General features: G+C 33.1%; 2 protein-coding genes across 8 annotated transcripts; one reads left to right on the plus strand and one right to left on the minus strand.

Moving 5' to 3' along the window:
• Window positions 1-5771: 5771 nt before the first annotated feature.
• LOC110025815 (putative tRNA pseudouridine synthase Pus10) lies at window positions 5772-15716 on the plus strand. 7 transcript variants are annotated; one of them, XM_020726480.1, is made up of 15 exons: window positions 5772-5920; window positions 7236-7621; window positions 7997-8117; window positions 8251-8368; window positions 10010-10170; window positions 10263-10334; window positions 10923-10991; window positions 11117-11197; window positions 12252-12371; window positions 12461-12535; window positions 12933-13013; window positions 13642-13715; window positions 14153-14213; window positions 14431-14486; window positions 15331-15716. In XM_020726480.1, exons 1-15 carry the CDS (start codon window positions 5822-5824, stop codon window positions 15407-15409), a joined length of 1653 nt encoding a protein of 550 aa, XP_020582139.1. In that variant the 5' UTR covers window positions 5772-5821; the 3' UTR covers window positions 15410-15716. The 7 variants fall into 7 exon arrangements, with proteins under 7 accessions (XP_020582139.1, XP_020582148.1, XP_020582155.1 ...); XM_020726489.1 differs by having other exon boundaries at window positions 15355-15716; XM_020726496.1 differs by having other exon boundaries at window positions 5772-5893.
• Window positions 15717-15926: 210 nt separating this feature from the next.
• Window positions 15927-23737, minus strand: LOC110033261 (prolyl endopeptidase-like). The gene is made up of 12 exons (XM_020737189.1): window positions 23444-23737; window positions 23120-23339; window positions 22855-23052; window positions 21341-21411; window positions 21045-21207; window positions 19973-20566; window positions 19112-19492; window positions 18739-18814; window positions 18578-18641; window positions 17863-17998; window positions 17033-17146; window positions 15927-16189 (listed from the first exon to the last, which is right to left on the minus strand). Exons 1-12 carry the CDS (start codon window positions 23551-23553, stop codon window positions 16124-16126), a joined length of 2193 nt encoding a protein of 730 aa, XP_020592848.1. The 5' UTR covers window positions 23554-23737; the 3' UTR covers window positions 15927-16123.
• Between the last annotated feature and the right edge of the window lie 381 nt (window positions 23738-24118).

A 24118-nucleotide genomic window follows, 5' to 3' on the forward strand; every position in this document is an offset into this window, starting at 1 on the left:
GAGGTGAATTTTGATTATTATGTCTTCTATTTTTGTTTATATTTCTCTTATGTTTTTAGATGAAATTTAAATTTTTGATTATTATGTCTTCTTAGTAGAGTTAGCTTGTGGAGAGTGCTTCTTACTCTTTTTAATACTCAAGGAGCGATGAGGCTGCTAGTTTAATGATGGTGATATTTAGTAATATGCCTATAAATATAATTTTTTAGGTGTTAGATATATAAATACATAAGAATTATGTAGTATGTATGTAAATGCTAGGGCTGTCAAAAAAGCTCGTTGTTCTCGAACAGTTTGTGTTCGGTTCGTCAATGAGCCATGTTCGGTCCGTATGTATGTAAATGCTCTGTTTGGTTCGCCAATGAGCTATGTTCGTTCGTGTTCAGTTCGTTTACGCCCCTAGTAAATGCCCCAGAAAATAATCAATAAAACTTTTAGATTCTCATAAATTTTAGCTGAAGTTCTTTGCATCTACTTGAATTAATCATTTTAATAAATTATGCATATCAACAATAGAAATATTATTGATTCATTATATGCATGTTAGTGGAGTTCATATTTTTGTAGCAGAGGCATAAGTTATTTTTTTTATTATTTGAATGGAGCATAAATTAAATATTCATAATCTATGGCATAAAATATCATAAAATTTTATATTATATTTTAAATATTTTAAAAGTTTTAAATGAATCCAACTGAAGGAACTCATTGAATTATTGAATGGTCCCAGTGAATTGACAAAAGTACAAGAACTAATGCAAGTGGGCCAAGTTTGTTGCAAGTGGAGCCCAATCATTTATAAAATCACGAGTTAATGGCCAACACACACATCAACTATGTAAACATATATATTTTTTTAATTTTTTTATTAAGGAATAGCTAGAGACTATTATAAGAGTCCCTAGTGATTCCTAATGTGCCTAACAATTCGAGTACCATCTTTTATAAGATGATCGTCGTCAGAGGGGGATTCGAACCACTGACCTCAGGGGACTTACAACTAACATCACAGATGCCAACTAACAAGTCGGGATACACGACACTCAAATATGTAAAAACTTAAATGATGTGATAAATAATAAAATAATAATAAAAACAATAACAGATAGAGAAGAAGAATTCATTATATTAAATACTATTATAAGTTTGATTTAATAGATGAAATCTTCAATGTGTATGCTCACAGATTCCTTCTAAAGTCTAGATTCTCGTGATCATAATTTTCTTATGAGAATAAGCGAGACGCATAAAATTCAGATCAAATTTAGCGCCTCACAACCGGCAGTCCAATGTATCATGCATGAGTAGATTAATAAGTGATTTGTGCTCTCATTACATCCATCCAATAAACTTAATTTGTAAAGAAAAAAAAAAGGAAAGATTTACACACATATCACTCAATTCTTATGTATTTATATATCTAACACTTCGGTTTTTACATGCATGCCGCATTCTCGGTGCATTGAAAGATGCACTTCACTTTTTAAAAATTGAAGCAATGGTATGTATAATGTGATATGAAATATTTGAGTGGTATATGAGTGGTATAAATGTAAGTGGTATAAATGTAAAAAAATAAAGTTTAGATGTTTGATATGTAAATACATGAGATTTAGGTTGTATGTATGTAACACATTTATACTACCGTTGAAAGAAATGCAAAGGTAAGATACATGCACGTAAAAGTTGGAAGTTAATATGTTAGATATGTTAATATATAAAAAGTTAGTGGCATGCATGCAAATCTACAAAATTCCTATATTTTGTTAAAATTTGATAATAATGTGGAATATTTAATTATTTCATTGATATGAATGAGGGTATAAATAATCCTTACAAGAACTCAATAATAGGAAAAATAATAAAAAAGAAATAATATGAAAGGAAAGATATATCATATAATATCTCCAATAATTAATTCATATTAATTATTAAGAGATATATGAAATAACATAAAATAAGAAACCAAATAATTCTTAATCTAAGGAAATAAATATAAAATAGGAAAAGAAATATCTCCTTATATTAAGGAATAATTTATTCCTCATAACTTATAGGAATAAATTATTTCCTATTATAATTTTTAACACTCCCCCTCAAGTTTGGAATGTATGTTAATAATTCCTAACTTGCTGAGTAGTGAAGAAAAATTGGTCGTTTGGATTATTGAATTTGCTAGATTCAGGCTTGGCTGAATTTTTCAGTTTGTCTGTCATATGTTTCGACGTAGAAGAAAAATTCAGGCTTGGCTGAATTTGTTAGATTCAGATTGATTTGCGAGTTTGGCGGGGAAAGAGACAACCGCAGGAGAAACGGTTGGCTGGAAACGCAACTCCCCCTGACGCTTGGGTAAGGAGAAAAAAAAACTGCAGGAGAAATGACCGGCCGGAAACACAACTTCCCCTGATGCTTTGGCTGGGAAGAAAGATATTGCAGGAGCCCTCATGCTTTGACAGAGAAGAAAAAAATGCTGCAGGAGGAAGGGCCGGCGATGGATTTTGTCGGCATTGTTCGATCCACGATAGTGATATCTCCGACGGGATGATGATGAGGCGGGTGGCGGCATCGTTGGTGTCGCTTTGGCTGGAGCCCCATCGCTGGTGCAGACATAGGAAGACATAACACAAAGTTTTTTTTTTTTTTTTTTTAAAGGTTTGTGGTGATGTCTGGCGAAACTCGAAACATCTTTGTTGTCATGGTTTCTTGGGAGCCTTGTACAGAAGTGAAGTAGAGTAAGATCTCCCGACTTTCTGAAAGTCCTCGGAGAAGGAGAATCCTCCAAAACATCAGCCCATGCATTTCTAGGTGATGGCGGTGACGAGTAGCCTCCACTGTGTCGTCTGGACAACGGAGAATCACGGGGATGGACATCTTGTGGAGAATTAAGTCGGTGCTGATGCGGCGGGAAACCACAATGGCGATCATCGGTGTCATATCCGATGTCAAGATCGCTCCCTCCACTATTGCTGGCTGGAGACTTGACGACCATGCTGCTGAGGTTGACGCCGATGCGCGGACTCGAAGATGGTTCGAACTCACGGGAGCACATCTTTGTGATTCTTTCCATGACTTCTGTAACCTAACGAGGAGGCGAAGAATTAGGGATTTGGAGAAGAAGAAAAAATTGTCGTTTCAAATATCAAGATGAGTGTCCCTCCGTTCCTGCACAGAGGATGGCAAGAAGGGAGTCCGACAATTCTCAAAAGAAGACCGGTGGCTAGGGTACGAAACCTCGCTCTGATACCATGTTAAAATTTCAGAATAATGCGGAATACTTAATTATTTCATTGATATGAATGAGAGTATAAATAACCCTTGCAAGAACTCAATAATAGGAAAAATAATAAAAAGGAAATGATATGAAAGGAAAGATATATCATATAATATCTCCAATAATTAATTCATATTAATTATTAAGAGATATATGAGAAAACATAAAATAAGAAAACAAATAATTCTTAATCTAATGAAATAAATATAAAATAAATATAAAATAGGAAAAAAGAAATATCTTCTTATATTAAGGAAATAATTTATTCCTCATAACTTATAGGAATAAATTATTTCCTATTATAATTCTTAACAAAAGTAATACCCTCCATGAACACAAACTAGCAAAAAAATGCTATCAAGCTGCATTATTCGTACGATGTTTCAAAACATACTAATAATAATTTGTTGAGAGTGACATGAAATGCGGAATAGATTCAGAAGATACGAGCGAAAAGTAACTTCAAACATAAGCGCGCAAAACATAAAATCGCAAAAATATAAGATTTAATGTGGAGAAATCTAAGAATGAAAAAAATCACGGAGTCACATCACACTAAGAAAATTAACTATGAAAGAAAATGAGGGGAATTATATAAATTACACCACACAAACTTTTTTACACTTTGGATGTCAAGCTTTTTTCTCCTCCCTTACACCAGAAAATCAAAATCCATACAATTCCCATTGGCAAAATCCAAACTATAAAGTTTAAATATGTTCAAATATGGTTACCGCTGTGATAAAAGTGTCGCTACACTCAAATAAGAATTGTTGCGCTGACTCCAGATGTTGTAGAGCTCTCATGTTTTGAACCATTATTGAGCACGCACTGCTTTCCTGGCACCAAAGCGCTAAGCACAAAAGAAAAAAAATTTGCCCCAAACTCAATATATGTGGGACAATCTCCCCTTGACAAACTCATCATCAAGTTTGATTGACGAAACTGAGAGATACGAGTGAACAATTATTTAACACAATCTATCTCAGCGTAATAACATAATCTAATTAGAAAAAAATAACATTAAATTATTAAGAATGTTAAAAAAAACAAACTCACTCATTGTTTAGTTGAATTATTATTGTTGTGTGCAAGAAAATTCGTAGTGACAATAAATTATTATCCTAAGGTTATACGAAATCCAACACACACAAAGATAATTAAAAAGTGATTGAAGGAGACCACATGTTTTTTTTTTTAGGTGAAAAAACTCATAAGGGGAAGCAATCGTGGGGCCTAGACTAGTTAAAATTTTATATATATATATATATATATATATATATATATTTATCTCACAACTGGGAGAATATAGTTATAATTCTACACATGTTCGTATATAACATATGTAAAACTTAAGGAGTTTAGAAAATGTTGTCAAATGTTATTGATGGATCTTCAATATAATGTTATATGTTATAGTCGTTATTCAGATACGACGTTACAAACAAAGATGACCGAAGATGGCGAGCATGGGTGGCTAACGGTGGTGGTCAACGACTGTGGAGGCCTGAAATAGTTATCACTGGGTCTTTCGTCCAAAATAACATTAGAATTAGTTATAACTAGATTTTTAATATGATGTTGTATGTTGCTGACTTATTCAAATATGTCATTACAACTAGAAGTGATTGACAATAGCGAGCGACTGATGATGAACAGTGATCGATGATGATTGGAGACTATAGAGACAAGAATTTATTATCTGGTTTTTAGTCCAAAACAATAATAGAATTCTTCCATATCTCTCTATCTCTGTCCCCCAAGTGAAGAGAGGGTTTATTTATAGGCTCCAAGGGAGGGAAACTTTTGTCTTTTTTTGGCAAATACCTCGTGTAACCACATGATCAAAGTGCTTATATTATTCCACCTTCATTATGAGATATATTTTTTTAATGATTTAAAGGTTTTAAATGAAATTAGAATTGAGAGATTGTGAGCTCAGTGGATTCCTCTTGTTCAGATGCTCGATTTGTTTATAAGTATATTCAATTTAAAGTTTATTTGAATGTTCAATTAAAAATCTGAAGCCTTTAAATGAGTTTTAATGGCTTGATCTAGATTTGATTTAACTCGGATAGAGCCAATTTCATTATCATTAGTTTCGTCTTATCGAAACGATCAGTTTAACTATAAATTTGTTAAATTTGAGGTCATATATTATCTTGAATTTAAATATGGAATGCTTCTCGCTAATAAAGTGCCCCAAGATTCTTGAGAGATGATACAAATTTATTGATGACACGCCCGATTTTTCGGTATTATTTTTTTATAAAAAAATTATTTATTAATCAAAAAATTTACTTAGAAAATCATTTTTTTATGAAAGAACTTTAGTAAGAAATAAGATGATGTATTTGCGATTTACATCCAGACAACAAAATTTATAAATATGCATTTGTAAATATTTATATTTACATAAATACAATTTTGATATCCAAATTATCGCCTAAATTAATTTGATTAATTCCTACTTACCAAACTACCCCTAGGGTAAGCGGGATTGCACAATTTTATCGATCGGCCCGTCAATTTCATACGGGTGGAGCAGCGATGGCCGGAGATATGGCCGCAGAGGCGAGAATCATCTTGTCGCACGCAGTTTACTCTCTCCCTCCTCCTCATGTATCCTTCGATCTTTTGTCTTCTGGGGTCCGTTCTCTTCCTCTTTCTATCATCTTTCATTTTTCTTCTTTTACAGATCTATTAACTTAGCTAACTTCATTTTATACATACTTGTGGTATTCTGAGTGCTAACAAGATCTAACTCTGCTAATTGGCTTATTTCCCTGTTTTTAACCAAATTTTATACTTATTTGCAACAATTTTTCATGTTTTATCAATTTTGATTGTGCTGCTGTTCTATATTTCCCTATTTTCAGTATTTCCAAACTTTTCACGTGAAATCCTCTGGAAGTTAACTTCACTTACGAGTTCTATTCCGTCACTTTCATATTGTTGAATAGGATATTGTAAACGTTTGGCCATACGCCCGTCAACTGTACTGTGGGTTTTATGCTGCAAGGTTTGAAATTGTTCATTCTACTTTATGATTATTTGTTAAATCTATATTTTTTGAAGAGAGTAAGAACAATTGCAATCGAAACTGCTCTGGTTCCATGAAAGTGTATAATCGTAGATCTCCAACATGTCTAAGATTAAACACACAATTGAAGAAGAAAAAAGGTTTAAAAATAAGTCAGAACAATCACAATTGGTACAGAATATGATTAGCATGCAATTAAATACACACACACACACACACACATAAAAAATATATATATATATATATATATATATATATATACACACACACACACACACACACACACATCCCCAAAAGTAAAATCAACAGATAAATAACCTCACAAGCAAATCATAAAACATATTCTAGGTGTAGATTTCATTCTACCAGTTCTCCATGGATGTGGCTAACCTCCAAAATAGATCAAGGCATCAATTTCAACAAAATGAAACACGTAACTTTGTTGAGATTTTACTATAGGATTAAGTGATCTTTGATCATATGATGAATGATTGATCTTACCAATTAGTTGTTTAAACCAGTAAAAGGTCCAATGTGCTAGATGTCTCATTTCTAACACAATTTATCTGCTGATATTATTTTCCATCTTTAGTTTAACAATCTTACATTTTTTTACTTTTAGCTTCACTTTGAACCTTGCTCTGACCAACAGTGAATATAAGGTTGCCTAAGAAATTTTCTCATATATCATTGCAATCGAGCAATCTTTAATTTTTTCAATAATAGGGTCGGTACTCCACATTAATTCTACTTTTGCAAACATTCCAGTTATTTTCTAATTATTTTATTAATTCTTTTTTCACTTTAATTCTACTTTTGCAAACATACCAGTTATTCTCTAATTATTTTATTAATGTGTTTTTCATGTTATCCACTATTGAATTGCAACATTTCATTCTTACATTATTTTTTTTGCTTTAGGTATGTGTGCGGTGCATCTTTAGATTGTTTGGGGTTCGTGGAGCTCCTTACTCCTCCCCACTTCTTACAGGACCAGTGCTGCGTTATTTTCTAAGTGTGAAAAATGACTGCCAAGGTGCCATCTCAGAAAACGGGCATATCTCTTTTGGATTACATACTTCAGAGGAATCAGATGTTGACCAAAAATATTGCTCAATATGTTTGGGTATACTACAATTTCCTAATGAACTATATCTGGGCGAAAGGAGATCCGAGAATAACTATTCAATTGATGTCTTTGTGGAGAAAATTGCTGAATCTATAAAAATAGAGAATCATGAAATTGATGGGTTTTTTCTTGAAGTTTCAATACCACCAGTTATTGTTGCTAATGAACGTTCTATCTGGTAATGTGATGTTCTTCAATGCGCTTAGAATTTAATGCCCGAACAGTGCATATTGTTTTAAAATATTATTTGCGTACGAAAAAAATTATCTTGGTATAGGCTATAGGCAAATTGGTGTAGCTTAGCATAGCATGAGTACGTATATTCTGTTTCTTTGAACTCTGCTATAAAGTTATTTTTTATTTCTTTTAGCTTATCATCAATTCTCCTATTTCAAGTAATTACTGAAGCATCAGAATGCAAAAAATCTAGGAAAAGAACATTAGAAATAAAAATTTTCTTGTAGAACTTTCATTGACTTATGTTTTGTGCTGATTTTTCACTTGCTTCAAAAGTCCTTTTTGCCTGTAGTTGAGAGCCTTCAAACTTGTTTAGGTTGTATATGAAAAAGAAATATCATAGGGAAGCATGGTTCAATGATAAGTTTCTCCACAATCAGATTTCCTTAAAGGATGCTTTGAGGCTATCGATAACTGAGCCACTTGAAAAAAAATTGGTATTCACTCTTCTCATTCTCAGTAAATCTAGTTTACTATTTTGGGTTATTAAGTTGTTAGGAAAGTTTAATTTTGGTGAAGGTTTATGGTGTTTACGGTAAGTTTTGAAACATTCTAATTGTTGAGTTGCAGAATGTCAAATGTGGTGCCAATTCCTTCCATATTTGTCTTATGTACGCCAACTTTGACTCAACATTAAGTCTCCAAAATTTGTTGAGAAAAGTTCAAAGTTCGAAGAGAATGAGAACAGGTATATAACTATCCTTTCCATGATTAATTTGATATTTAGCATAGCTGCTCTGTTTTATAATGTCTGTATTTGAGCATTATAAGTTGGTTGCTATTATTGTGTATATAGTATGGTTGGAAGCATTGGGATTTAATTACTGTCGAGATCCAAATAGCAACAGGCATTTTGGATTGATTTCAAGATTGCTCCGTCCTTAAAAAAGGTTTATTTTTTAATTTCTCTTTACTCTGTCTATTAGTGAAAGGGTTGGTGTAGCTCCAGTGATAAACAAGATTATATAAAGTTGTTTTAGATGGTTTGTTCATATTAAACGTCAACCAGCTAATGATCCAGTTATTAGAGTAGATGATTTAGATTCAATTTATGTTAAAAAAGACAGAGGTAGACATAAAAAAATTTAGACATATTATATAAAAAATGATCTTAATTTATTAGAATTCAATGAAAATATAACAATAGCACACAATGGAGTAAAATGATTCATGTAGCTGACTCCACTTAGTGGGATAAAGGCTTGTTATCGTCTCCGTGTTGTTGTTTTTACCTGTGTTGAGTTTGATGTATTTTGATGCCAAAAGACTGAAATTTTGTCCTTGCTTGAAACAATCCATGGCCCAGCTTTCTTTTAGCCAAAAATATACATACGTAACATGAATACATGATTCTTATGTGGTTACATTTTCCACACCTAAACTTTCATATTTACATACAACACTTTGGTGCTTTAAGCTTATGCATAAAAATATGTATTCACTTTTAAAAAGTGGCAATAGTTTTAATTTTTATATGATATTAAAGATTTTAGTGCTATATAATATGAAAATTTAGATGTGAGATATGTAAATATATAAGAATTGTGTGCTATGTATGTAGATGCTCCTAAAAAATAATTGTCCCAGAAAAGAACCACCCCCAGATTTAATCGTCGCTTCTTTTCTTCCTAGTATTCTACAACAGGCTATTCCACTAAGCTTAGCCAATGGCTCATGCATTACTTTTTTTTTGTAAAACTTTTTGCTCTCAACCTTAGTTTTTATTTTGCTCTGCAAAAGCAGTTTTCCTATAGTAAATTGTGAAAAAATCTTGAAAAAAGTAGTACAATTTCTTTAAAAAAATTTAAATGACCCCTATCTTTTTTATGGCTGATTTCCACATTAAGAAAACGGGCAGAAAGCAAAAACGAAGCAAAACCTAAACGTTGGTCTCATTAGAAAAGCTAATCTGGAAATTAAGGTGAATAGTTGTAAAGTAGTATTAGTGTGATGTTCCCAAAATCTCCAAAAATTTTATAGTGAGGTATTTCAATTTATAATATATTGTAGGAATGTATTTGTCTATTTATTTTTTTTATATTTTGAAATTGAAATTTATCGAGAAAGGCATTTAACAAATATCATTTTGTAACTAGTTTTAGCTTTTTTCACGATACAATGGCGATTTAAACCTGGAAAGTTCCGAACAACAAACTCATGGAAGCCACAAGTTCCTCGATAGGATTTGAACTATTACTAAAATTGATTGAATTAAAATACATTTATTTCAATAAAACCATGCAATATTGTTCACCTAGAGTTGAACATGCATAATGCCTCCAGTAGTTTTTGTTGAAGCTTATATGGTATATACTTTATGCGGTAGCAGAGAAAGAGAACGTGGCACATTTTGCCGAATCGTTGTGTAGCAATGGCCAAATAGATTCCAGGGAGCAGCTATGCAGTAAATCTGACGCAGCTAGTTTGAAAGAACTTAATGGCTTGGAAGACCATATCTTTTGTGAGTTGTTTGAATTACCACCCAAGAAGGTTAGTTTCCACCCATTCAGGGAATCTTACCTAACTTCTTAGATGTTTTCATTAATATAATTTGCTTAAAACCTTTTGTAACATTCCTCTAGGTGTCCAATCCTGGCCGGCTGCTGATTTCATGTTATAGAATGCCCATGTTTATTGGAGGAAGATATTTAAAGGTGTTCTTATTGTCTAAATGCTTCTCATGCATTTTGTAGCTGACATGGTCGGGCTTTATAATGTTCTATACCATTAAAGATAGCATAAAGGATGGCAATAGTTGCTTTGTGTGCTTAGTACTCATAGTCACTGGTTAGAAAAAAAGAGTAAAGTGCCAAAATAGCTCCTTGACTATTTTCAAAGGGTCGTTTTAGTTCCAGATTTTATAATAGTATTCAAATATTCCCGAGATTTTTTAAATGGGGGCTAATGTAGTCCTCACTAGGGACTATTTCAACCAATATTAAAACAGGTTAGGAAATAAATTGATACTCTTATAAATTATGTGATTAAAATGGCCCACTTCAAAGAGTCAGGAATCATTTTAACACTTTTCTCTTAGCCTTGCATTTCCTAGGTTGTTGACCACTGATAGCTGAGTATAAGAACATAAAAATATTCTTTTCCCGTAGCCTTGTTGAAGTCAGTTGATAGTGTAATTCTATCTTTCTATTGACGTTTTGACTTTTTGACATATTTGATATAAAGTTTTGTTTTGTTTTGTCTTTTCTTTTTTTTCCTACAATTTTTTTTACTACTAAAAATAGTTTTCAAGGAAGGTGAGCCAAACACGCTGGATAATTGAGGATGAAAGAATGGGAGAAGCATCTGTGGAGGTGTTAATCATTTTTGAATGGTTGCTGCTTGCTCTTGTTGATATCAATTACTGATTTTCGATGCTCTATCATGCCTTCTACTTTTTTTTAACATTATAATTGGTTAATGACCTACTGTTTGGCAGGAGATAGTTGGGACTCATGCCCTTGAAATCTGCAGAGCTGACAGCTACAAATTTCATGCCGCTGGTAGAGAAGATATTGATGTATACAGTTGATTCTTCCCCCAAGTTTATTTATTGTTCTCTTTGGATCGAGAAAAGTGTTAAAATAATCCTGACTTTTACAAGGATTCATTTTAGTCCCAAAGTTTATAAAAGAACCAATTTAATTCTTAAGCTCTTTTAATATAAGCTGAAATTGTACTCATATTTAAAAAGTGACGCAAGCGAGGCGCTAGGGCAGCTCTCGATTGCGGTCTCTAAAAGCGCCGCACCCGATGCGAGCACGTCGCTATAGCAGGAGAACTCGCGCAGGAGCAACGAAAAGGAACGCGAACTTGCGCGATCCAGACGGGCGCCAACTGTGGAATTTTGGATTTTCAGGATTTTATTTGCCTTCCTACTCTCTCCTTTTGTGTAGAAGTTTATTGTGAGGCTATAAATAGTTGTCCCGTGTGTATGGTGAGTCAGTTCTTAGTTTGTTTAGTTTTAGATCTCATGTGTGAAGTCTCTTTCCCCTTTGCGGGTTGTATCTGAGGAGTTGATGTCGCTTCGGATGTATTTTCTCTAAGGTGGTGATTGTTTCTTCCCTTTTTACATTTCTCGAACATTCTCCTCCCCCACTCCTTTGCTGCCAACTTTCTTTGTCAGCCAACCATTCCCTTTCTGCAAATTACTACTACTGTTTAGCCTTCCTAATTTCTTTAAGCTCCTCCCAACCACCCCACTACCGCTGCTGACCACCTACAACCATTCCCACTTATTGTCCCTATAGTTCCGCACATTCCATTCGCCACCTGCCTTTACGCGACTGCCGTCATCCTTCCTAATCATTTCTATCTTTCTAGCTGACCTCAGCCACCCACTGAGATACTTCTAAGAGTGTTGTTTGTGTCGTTTTGTGTCTTGTGTTGTTATTTATGTTCAAATCCTATTCTAATGTTAATGAAAATTTGTTTTCGTGTTGCCACTGTTTTCCCTTCTAGTGGCGGTAACAAAAATTCTAGGGACTAATTTGTCACTTTATGTAAAATGGACCTATATAAACTATCTTGACATTTTCCTCTTTCGGCATTACTAAACACAATTTTCTACTCAGGTACGGATGTTAGGATCTGGTCGTCCTTTCTTAGTTGAATTGTCAAATGCACGATGCTTACCTTCAATGGTTGATGTTCTCCAAATTGCTGTGAAAATAAACAGCTCAGATAAAAAATATGTATATTTCAAGACATGGCCACAACTTTTTCATTTAATTTTTTTCATTTGATTTTATGATTGCTTTGCTCAATGGTTTATTACTCGTAGGTTATGGTGAGGAACCTTAAAGTTGTTGGTAGTGAAGCATGGAATCTGATGCGTGTGGGAGAGGCAGAGAAACAGGTTTTTTTATTGGGGGACATTTACATACATAACACACAATTCTAATGTATTTACATTTCTCACAGCTAAAATTTCATATTTACACACATAGCACTCAAACATTTAATATCACATCAAAGATAGCACTATTACCGCCTTTTAAAAGTGAAACTCACATCTTCATGCATAGGTTTAAAGCACCCTAGTTCTATGAATGTAAATATGAAAGTTTATTTGTTAGATCTGCCAATACATAAGAATTGTGGGCTACATATGTAATTTTTACTTGTTTTTTTTTAATTCTGATGCTCTGGACTTTATATTTGAGCATATTTATCTGCAGTCGTATTTATGTAGAGAGAGAGAGAGAGAGAGAGAGAGAGATTTTACTGATTTAATTAATTTTACTTCCATTTAGAAACAGTATGCTGCTCTAGTATGGATTTCTCGCCCGCTCATGGATGAAGACCTTCAGATTATTTCATCTCTAAATAATATGGTGAAGCATCTCGCATGCTGCCCTTTTAGTTTGGTGCAAGTTCCGATTTTCATTGCATTTTGTTTCACATTGTACTTGGTCAATAATCTGTTTAGAATATTTACATAGATACCATTCAATTCCTATGTGTTTGCATATCTAACACCTATACTTCAATTTTTACATATGCTACCTTACCTTTGCATGAAAAGGTGTATTTCACATTTTAAAAGTTTAAATAATAATATTTTGATGTAATATAAAGATTTGGGTGGTGTAAATGTAAAAGTTGTAGTATAGGTGTTAGATATGTAAACACAATTATTTGGCTGTATGCATATCATCCCTGTATTTCTTTTCTGTGGTCTTCGTCCATCTTGCGCATCTCATCTATGCTGTGCCAGACTTTGTATGTGTTTGTCCGAACTCAACCTATTTGAGCTCAGCTAATTAAATCATTATTTGTGAGACACTCCTATTAATAGTTACATTAGGTATAATTACAACTTAGCCAAATATATTTTTGCAACCATCCAAAAGATTTTTGTTTACCAGCTCCTTTCCCTTCAGCTTAATCTTCCTTTTTTCTTCCTTTAAAATTTTGATTGGTTTTGTTTTTTTACATTTTTCTCTTTTCTTGGTATGCTAGGAAATTTCACAGAGTACGCCAATTAGAGTGCTTCATCGGCGGAGCCCATTGGAGCGTAAGCGAATAATTCATTGGTAGGACGTGTTTCATTAAATTTAGTGGCATTATCAACTTAAGTGCTTTAGTGCTTTGGACATAATGTGAATTTTCTTTAAACAAATGGAAAAGAAAAAGAGAGGGAGAGAGAAATCTGCTTTTGCCATTTCTGTATTCCATTATCAAGAAACGGTATCTGTTATTAACATATTGGGGCATTTACATACACACCACCTAATTCCTATGTATATACAAAACTAACACATAATCTTCACTTTTTTCACATTTATATCACCCAAATCTTTCATATCACATAAAAAATAGCTCTGTTTTAACTTTTAAAATGTGAAATACACATTTTCATGCATAAGTAAGGTGACATATTTAAAATTGAAGTGTTGATGTTAGATATGGAAATACATAGGAATTGAGTGGTATTTTTGCAAATCTTTCTAACGTATTTTTTATCTTACAGGATGAGGATTGAGAAAATTGTTGGAAGCGACCAATTTTTTCTATTGCATCTTTGCACTCAGGTACTGCGTTTATCTGAAGCTTTGTTGGAAAAACTTTTTATGCAAGCTCGCTAAGATTTCTCAAGTTTCTAAAACACCAAAATTTTCATTGATTTAATCATGCTCTTGCTGGTATCTTTCTTCATGTTTTTTATCCGTTAACTATTTTTTTAATTTTTTTTTTGTGTTCTATATTTTATGAATTTTAGTTTTCTGATTTTGTCTGATACAAATGCAGGCTGGAACTTATATTAAGGAGTTTGTACATGGAGATCTTGGCCGTACCAGTCCTAAGTAAGTTATAGGACTTCTTTTGCTTAGATGCCTTGAAGCACAATTTGTTGAACTAATACCTATTAAAATTCTCCTTCAATGCTAAATAATTTTTGTTGCAGAGAATTATTTTATGCCCAAAGTCTATGATAATGTCATTTATGACTATTTCAGCTCCAATTTAAAGAGTATAGGAGTAGCAATTATTTTAGCCTTAATTTAAATATTACAGGGGCAAATTTCGCATTTTTATAAACTCTAAGACAAAAATGGCCCCATTTAAACATTCAAGAAGCTATTTTAGCACTTTACTCAACAAATAAATAACATGTTGATTTACATGATGACTAATTTAAGATTTCGTAATACAACTAATATGATGAGTAGTATATTTCCATGCACAGAAAAATAGAAGATTTACACAACACTAGAATTTTAGACAAAATTATTTTATTTCTTCAGAATAAGTTTTTAACTGTTCGCTGAGCTAGGGAGGAAAATCCAATAATTTATGGATCATAAATTGCTGATGGATGCTTGTTGTGTTAATACTGATTGTATTGAAGCTGTTTTCTAAAGAAGTTTCAGATCATTTGAAGTCTAGTACTTGGACTATCTACATAGGATAATTTTAGTCTCCAAGTTTATAAAAGTGTCAAATTAATCCTTAGACTATATTAAATGGGCTAGAATAGAATTGAGGCTGGGCTATTTTATTCCCATTAAAAGAATACGTGGACTAAATTGACACTTTTATAAACTTGGTGACTAAAATCGCTCTTTATAAAAAACTGGGGGACCATTTTTGACACTTTTCTTATTCTATTAAATACAACTAACTACTCATTTGATCTTCTTATTGCAGTATTGGATCCATATTATCATGCAGGGCAGAGATACTGCAGCTAGACGTTACTGATGTAAAAATGGATGTTATCATTTAAGTTGCTTTTGGTTACTTTCGATGGAGGCTTAAATGCGCTCTTTGAGATCTGCAGCAAAATTGCTCTTTATTCTATTGGCTGAGAAGTTGAAGACTAAAATTATTTGCTGTTCAAGGGAGTTAGACAGAGATTAAGGTAATCTTCTTTTGTTACTGCAATGAATTAATATAATACCCAGTAGCTCTCCTGACAGGGAGCTGTGCATAAATGCTCGTTCAGTAAACATTTATGTTTGTTTTTTTGAATTATAGAAATTTAATCAATGTATTATTCGTGAAATGTAGTATTATGGAAGATTGGATTATCACTTTGTGTGCTACAATTTTACATGATTAATTTTCCTTTTCTTAAAAGTAAGTGGTCTTTATTTTTTTTCTTTCAAGTGCAACGTGATTATCATATAATTCAAAGAAGTCAAAGTAAAATTCCACTGTATGACAGTATGAGAGCGTTAAAAAAAGGGTACACGGAAAGAAATCAGCTAAAAGTTGTCTTCATTTTCTCTGTCTACAATTTGTATGATCAGCAGCCAATATATCCGAGCACTTCAGATATATGAAATTGCAACACGTCATTCATTTTTTTTTTTTCAGAATTGCGACCACTAAATTAGCTTCCAAATATATATCCCCAATGCAAAACATGGAACCCTATTGTCTGTAAGAAATATAATTTTATTTTTTAACGAGTTCTCAACTTCTTTCCAACCTAGAATTACTGGTTCCAAGAGAGTCCCATCATCTTTGCAACAAAGCCATAACGGTCGGCAGCTTCGTCAATCTACCAATAGATAAGAAAACACCGTTTATCATTAGAAGCAACAAACAGTATTAGTTAGTTGCAATTAAATCCAAACTAGAGGTTAATTTGGTTATGATTTTACGTGAATTCATAATTCTGATGTAAAAATATGCTATAGAAAGCACTATACTTCAATAGGACTGTAAATGAATTGATCATAGCTCAACAGGCATGCAACCAGGATTTAGTCAGACTAGATCCAAGTTTGATTCAAACCTAATCTTACTAGCTAATTTTGAATATATTAAGGATCAAGTTTTAGAGTAATCTTTAATGACTATGTATATAAATAATCTATATATCTGTCCATCCATGCAAAGTAATATATATAAGGGAAATTTACATACATACCACAATTTATATATATTTGCATATCTAACACCTAGGCATTTATATTATATTTACAACACTTTGGTGTCTTAAATGTATGGATGAAAAGGTGCACTACACTATTAAAAAACAAGTAAAAGTGGTATTTTGATGTAATAGTAAAGAATTGAGTGTAACTATGAATGTTTAGGTGTTAGATATGTACATACATAAGAAATGTGTGCTATGTATGTAAATTTCCCTAAGTATAAGCACATATAAGAATACATAACTCACATGCTCTCTCTCTCTCTCTCTCTCTCTCTCTATATATATATATATGTGTGTGTGTGTGTGTGTGTGTGTGTGTGTGTGTTATATCAAGCCAAGTATGTTTGGCTTGTTAAATAAATAATTTTTTTTTCCAACAAATTATCTTAGCCAAACCCAAACAAGAAGACCTCTTTTGGGAGCCCTACATATGAAGACTAATGAAGTGCAAAGAAAGCAAACCATTTTTTGAGTTGGATGACCGGCTCCATGCCCGGCCTTGCGATCAATGCGGGCAATGATGGGATTTTTCTGTGGGCTTTTCTCCATGCTCAAACAAAGAATGTACTGCATTGTCTAAGAAGAGCCAAAAATTGATAATATAAATTTATTTAATTATATTTCCAATCAATAGCATTTCAAAAAGTAGGGGGATTCGCATGTCACTCTATTCCTTATATATCTAACTGTTTGTTCCTCGTGATGCAGAAACTCGCTTTGCTCGCTGACACAATCACACTAACAACTACATTTTGTTTTTTTTACATATATGTCACACAAATCTTTCATATAACATCTAAACTATCATCATTATAACTTTTCAAAAGTGAAGTACACTTTTTCATGCCTTCAAACTAATTGTACTTGCGTTGTGTCTTATTCACTTTTTCTAATTTCATTTCTTAAACTTGGTTATTTTACTAGACAATGTGATCATAAGAAACAGTTATATTTTTATGTATATTCTACTATTTACTTGTTAAACATATATATAAGCATCATTTAAGTACATTGTGTATTATATTTTTGAAACTTATTTTCTCATCATATTCCTATGTATAGTGTCCCTCTGTACCTCTGTACCATGCCTAAGTTTCTTTCAAGGTTTTAGAAGAGCCAAACAATAACCGACATTTCGACATATCAGGTAAAAAACCGAAAACGCTTAAAAACCATAGCTCTTATAAGGTTTTGAAGTGCCAAGTTTCCGTTAAAATAATCATTGATTCAAGGGGGAAAAAAACAAGATAACAATGATTGAGGAACAGAATAATAAACAAAAGGATACTTACTGCTAATAATTTAAATGAGTGTGATGGAACGACACGGTCGTCATGATCTGCTGTCAATAGCATAGTAGATGGATATTGAATCGATCCATCGAAAGTCTTTTGCCATGGCCTCTCCACATTGTGTAAGGGCGAGTATCTGCAACATTGGTAGAGAATGAAAACCCCCTTGAAAGAACAGAATCTTTAAAAAAAAAAAAAACTAAGTTAAAAACAAGAAATTACTAAATTATTAGATGAGAATTGATGTTAGATTGAAATTTATTAGTAGAAATTACTTAGTTAAGAACAACAAGTTATTAAGGTTTCAGTTGACATTAATGAATTCTCTTGTATTTTGCAGAGGATCAAAATACTCCAATAGTCTAAAGATCTCATATTAATCCTGAAACTTGTTATATAAGGACTAAAATAATTTCTGAACTTCTTAAATATGGATTAAAATCATCCTGCTAGGGTATCATGTTGATATCTATTTGAATAACATAGGGAGTAAACTTTTACATTTTTATATATTTGGAACCATTTTGGCACCCCACAAAATTGTCAGGAGACCATTTTAGTTTTTTTCTTTTTTTAAGAATTAGTTTGAAATACTTGAGAGGATGTGCTGCCTAAGAAAGTAATAGCTCACTACAAATTTAAATTCAATTTCATCTTTATGAATACAAGTTGTGCAATTAGAAGTTTATATAACTAAGAAAAAGGTTTCTCATACCTAACAAGCCAGTGGAATTCTTCCTCCTTATCTGAACAGCCAAATTCAGATGTCCAAGAATGACCTAATTAAAAAAATACAAAATTTAATCTTTATGTCAAACCATCAAAAGTCTATAGAGTATAAATATATAAAAGAGTTGGTTAAAAAGGCAAAAAAACCTATAGTGAACTTGTGAAAACGAAGCATATCCATTACACCGACATGAGCAAGGGCACATCCAAAGAGATCAGGCCTCTGCAAAACAAATTTAACTAATTTATACAAACATGTAAAAGAGTGGATTACTAAATTTTTTATAGGGGCCTTTACATATAAACCTGATTTTTACATTAATAAAACCTAAATCTTCCACATCACATCAAGAATATCATTATTTAAACTTTCAAAAGGTGAAATAAGCATTTTCATGCATATGTAAGATAGCATATAGGTAAAACTTGAACTTTAGGTGTTAGATATGAATTGTGTGGTATGCATGTTGATCTTCCTTTTCCGGAAGGAAGAACATCAGCAGTATAATAGGGACCAAACCTGATTTATGCATGCTGCAACTAGCAATCCACCATTGCTCCCACCTTCTATACACAGTCTACTTGAATTAGTGTATCCAGCTGAAATGAGGAACTCAGATGCAGCTATAAAGTCATCAAAACAGTTCTGTTTCTTCGAAAGTGAGCCTGATTTATGCCATTCTTGCCCATACTCTCCGCCACCACGAATATTCGCTATACAAAACACGAAACCGAGATTCCTTGCAAGAACAATCCTATTAACACTAAAATATGGTGTCAAGCTAAAGTTAAAACCCCCATAACCATACAGCAAGGTTGGGTGAGATCCATCTAAGGTGATGTGCTTTTTCGAAACAATGAACATCGGTATCTTAGTCCCATCTTTACTGGGGAAGAAAACCTGATAATCGAAGAACAATAATATATTATCTAAAAAGATTAGTCCACATCTTTAAACAGATTCATGTTGAACAAAGTAAGAATGATAAATAAAAATGAGAAGTGTCAAAATGATCGGCTGATTCATTTTAGATGTCCCAAAGTCTATAAAAGTGTTAAATTAGTCCCAAATTTTTTTTTATGAAGCTAAAATAGTCCATCCTAGGGAACTTTTAGCTCAAATTAAAAGAGTGTGAGGACTAATTTAGCATTTTTATAGACTCTTTTATTGAAAGGAACACATATAAGTAGTCAGGAGACTATTTTGGCACTTGAATCAAAATGGTCCTATGATTATTTGCAAGAAGTCTATAAATGATGACTAAAACAGCGCCACCTACAGACTTTTGATTCCTATTTACAAATTATTTGATCATTTTGGCTCTCTGCAAATGGTTAGGGGATCATTTTGATTCTTTTCCCAATTAGAATAGAGGTAAACCTGTTCAATTAAAAACTCTCCTCTATCAAATCCCGGAACCAAAACTTCTCTGAATATCTTTATTTCAGGAACAACAGACGTCAAATCACACTTATAAATAATTCCTGGTGTAAGAAAGCTACTGAAACTGATGAAAATCTGAGTATCTTCACGCCTTCCTGAGACCTCAGTGACAGAACCAATATCTAAAGGTAAATTATGCAGCAAAAGACCAGTTTTTAAGTCTCTTATCTGCAAGATATGCTTAACATTGCTGAGATAACAAACCAAAAGCTGGTCCCCATTAACAGCATAGGCATACTGTAACACATCCTTCTGATCTTCTTGTAAAATATCAGTCCATACATCAGGTTTAGTGAGATTTAGGCGTATTAATTTATATTTTGGAGCTTCCTTATTTGTTAAAAATGTGAATTCGGAGTCATCGTTCGCAATGACCGAGTATCGTGCTTCGAAAGTATTGACCAACTTGATGAAGGGAAGTAAGCCTTTGGTTCCCTTCAGGCCTTCAAGTCCAGTAGAAAGTGCAGATAAATCGTAGTAGTATAGCTTGTTTACTGGATCACAGCCTTCAAAGATGTATAAAATAATATACTGCAATGCCAGTAATTATAATCAGAGAAAAAGGGAGCAATTATACTAAACCTAGTAAAATGAAATTGAAAGAACAGTTTGTAATAAATTATGAATATGTTAGCACTAGTGCTATGAAATGTATTGTAGCTTAGAGATTTGATAAAAGTGGAAGTCATCAACTATTAAATATTTTGTCTTTGTTTTGAAACATATTCTCATAATTGAGGATATTTTTTTCTTTGTTTCCCCATTTTTTGGCATCATGTTCTTGATGATGATAAAGTTTCTCTTTGGAGTAGCTGTAGTTGTTTGAACAAACAGCATTAAGTTGTTGCAGAAGAAATTGTTGTTCAAAAAATTACGGTGATTATTACAAAAAAACGGCTGTTTCAGGTTGCAAAATCACAAGTTCACATTGCAATATTTGAAAAGGCAGGATTTTTGTAAACCAATATTTAAACTGTTTATAGCGAGAAGCTCCATGAATAAAAATGACCTTCCCATCTTCAGTAACCGTTGCTCTAAATCTGTACTCAGGATTCTCCGAGTCCTCCCAGCACAATAAATCCTCCGACTGATCTGTGCCCAAAAAATGGTAATAGAGCTGATGATTTAGATTGATGCTAGTCTCCATTTCAGAATCCACATTATCCCTTTCTCTACCAGAAAACATCAAGAAATTGAACTGTAATAATAAGCATCAAAACAGCACATGACGCATAAATGAAACATATATATATATATATATATATAAGCTTCTTATATATATATATATATATTCATTCTACTAACTTTGAAGCAGGATATCTACTATAGAAGAACCCCTTCCCATCTGCGGTCCAGCTAACGGTCGAAAATTTAACCTGCCGATGTCAGTAGAATCATCAAGAAAAGAAGCAGAAGCAACACTATTTGCGGAAACAGAAATAGAAACAGCGGCAAGAGAGCTTAAGCAGGATTAGTACAGCACAAGATTTCGTCACAAATTAATGAAAGAATTTAACAAATTAGATCGCTTATGAAAGCATGATTTTTGAATTCAAAATGAGCCCTTAACACGATTTTATTACAACACTATTTGTACATTGTGAATGTGCTGGTACGAATCTCAAGGAGATCCAATGATGCATGAGAAAGAAAAATACAACTAATCAAAGCCCATCGATAGAAGACTAGAAGGCTCATTTATCCAATTGGATATAATAGTTCAAACTAAAGCAAAAGTCAAAGCCAATCAAATGCGGCTATTTGAGCTAGAGTCCGTAAAACAAAAGACATTCAAATGGTCGAAGCCTGAACCTTAGGAAAGACTAAGCTCCTCAATACTATCGGTCATCCCACAAAGGCTCTAAAGGCTTCTTATCAGTGATCAAAAGATAACCTAATCACAAGAAATCTAAATCAACCATTCAACTCTCCTTATTGGGGAGTGAGCTATCTATTGGTTTACAGTCATTCACTATCTGCCCAATAATCAAATATCGCCCATAGGAACTCCTCATTAAGACCAAAAAACCAAGTCAATCAAGCCAATTTGAAGCCAACCGAAGGTTGACCGACAACCTCAACTTAACATAGCCAAACGAGCAGGTCTTCTTATCAAACCAAGTCTCATCGAGATCAGTCGACCAAGTAAGACGATAGCCAAGCTCTAGGCCCATACATATAAAATACTAAAAATATGGTGTAACGCCTCTTTAAAGTAACGCAAACATGTAACTTCACATATTATATCCTTTCTCTATGAAAAAAATGATCATTTTATGAGAAATTGGTTAATAAAAAAGATATTTTACTTTTCATTACCGAGTAGTTTTCTTTATCATTCTTCTTAAAATGATAAGTAATTAAGTGTTGGAAGAAAATTGTAGAGAGCATTGACCTTTAATTTTGAAAGAAGTTGTGATGATTTAAATTCATGTACTTTATTTACTTCTTGATTTGATCAATCTAAATGTTAATACTTGTTGTGAGAACATGTAAGAACCAGACTGGTATTGTCTCAGTCAACAATTGGAAAGAATCAAATGAGGTTATATGAATTAAAATATAGTTCATATGATTGAGTATAAATAAATAGGGAAATATTAATTGAAAATTGTAGAGTTAGATGACTTTAAAGTGACAGGGCTCAAACACTTGCGGTGTGATTCATGAACAAATCAAAATTCAACATTATCTTTTTCACAACAAATTACATGAAATAGATAAACACAAAAAGTAGAAACAGCTAAAACAGAAAGACAAGCAGATAGAAGAACAAGAAGAAGAGAAAACTCTTAAAAATAAAAAATAAAAACTTTTACCCATGAAATCGAAACTGATTCTGTCTTCCTGCCATCAATCATTACTTTGATCGTAACCCAATCGCTCCCATTCGAACTAATCCCATAAGCCAGATGCTCACCATCTCTACTAACCGCTGCAACGCACAGAGCCACAGTCCCATCCTCACTAAGCCCGTTGGGATCCAGCAATACCTCCGGCTCCGAATCCAAGCTATTCTGCAACCAAATCCGTTTCGATCATTTCATCTTCCATCTGCTGGAAATTAGAAGAGAAACGAAGTACCTGGACGAACAGAACGCTCTGTGGCTGAAGACCGCTGTTATGAAAGTAGAAGTACTTCTCTCCCCGCTTAAATGGCGCCTCATACCTCTCATGATCAAACAGAGCAGTGATGGAACAATGCAGCTTCTCCCATTCGCCGCACTCAGTCAACACCGAATCAGTAACCGCCCCCTGCGCTTCCATGAACGCCTTCGTCTCCGGCGATTCGAGGTCTTCCAGCCTTCATCCGCCATTAAAGAGGGATAAAAGATCCAACTTTTATGAAAGACGAAACAGAGGAGGAAGAAGAAGAAAAAGAAGACGATCAATGGAGTGAGAGCTCACCATCGATAAGGGTCGGGGATGAGGACGCCGTGGTAGTAGTCGATAATGGAGTCGTCGCGGCGGGCTGCAGGGTAGAGAAGAGGAGGAAAGGGATCGGAGAGGGAACCCATGGCGGACAGTGGTGAGAAGAAAGGTGACGCCTTTGAATGAGAAACGGAGAAAGGATTCAGTTTTGGAGAAGGAGAAGGGATCGAAGGATTTAACGAGAGGGAGAAGAGAAGGGCGAAGTAGAGAGAGATGGAAACTGGAGATGGAGTAAGGGTGTCGCCATTGTGTTGCCGCCAAGGTGCCTGCATATTTTCTACAGCTTGGACCGATTCAATGTTTTTTTTAATATTTAAACCCTTAAATTTTTAATATATCATTTAATCATCTTATTCATTATTGAAGATTTTGAGTGAAAATTTTAAAATATTAAAATGTTAAATTTATTATTTAGAATTGCTAAAATATTATATTTAAAATTTAAGTGAAATGTTTTGAGTGATTATTTGTAAAAAATTCTTTTTTTTATGATTTTTAAAAGTAAACTGAATCTTTTTATGAATATTAAATATGCATAAATTTAAATAATAAAATATTATAAATATAAATATAAATATAGAAGTTTAGCTTTTAGATGTATAAGTTCTTAAAAATTGTGTGGTATGTATGAATAAGAATATATATATATAT

The sequence above is a fragment of the Phalaenopsis equestris genome, unplaced genomic scaffold (genome assembly GCF_001263595.1).
Source record: "Phalaenopsis equestris unplaced genomic scaffold, ASM126359v1 Scaffold000002, whole genome shotgun sequence".
In the NCBI taxonomy this organism is placed as follows: domain Eukaryota; kingdom Viridiplantae; phylum Streptophyta; class Magnoliopsida; order Asparagales; family Orchidaceae; genus Phalaenopsis; species Phalaenopsis equestris.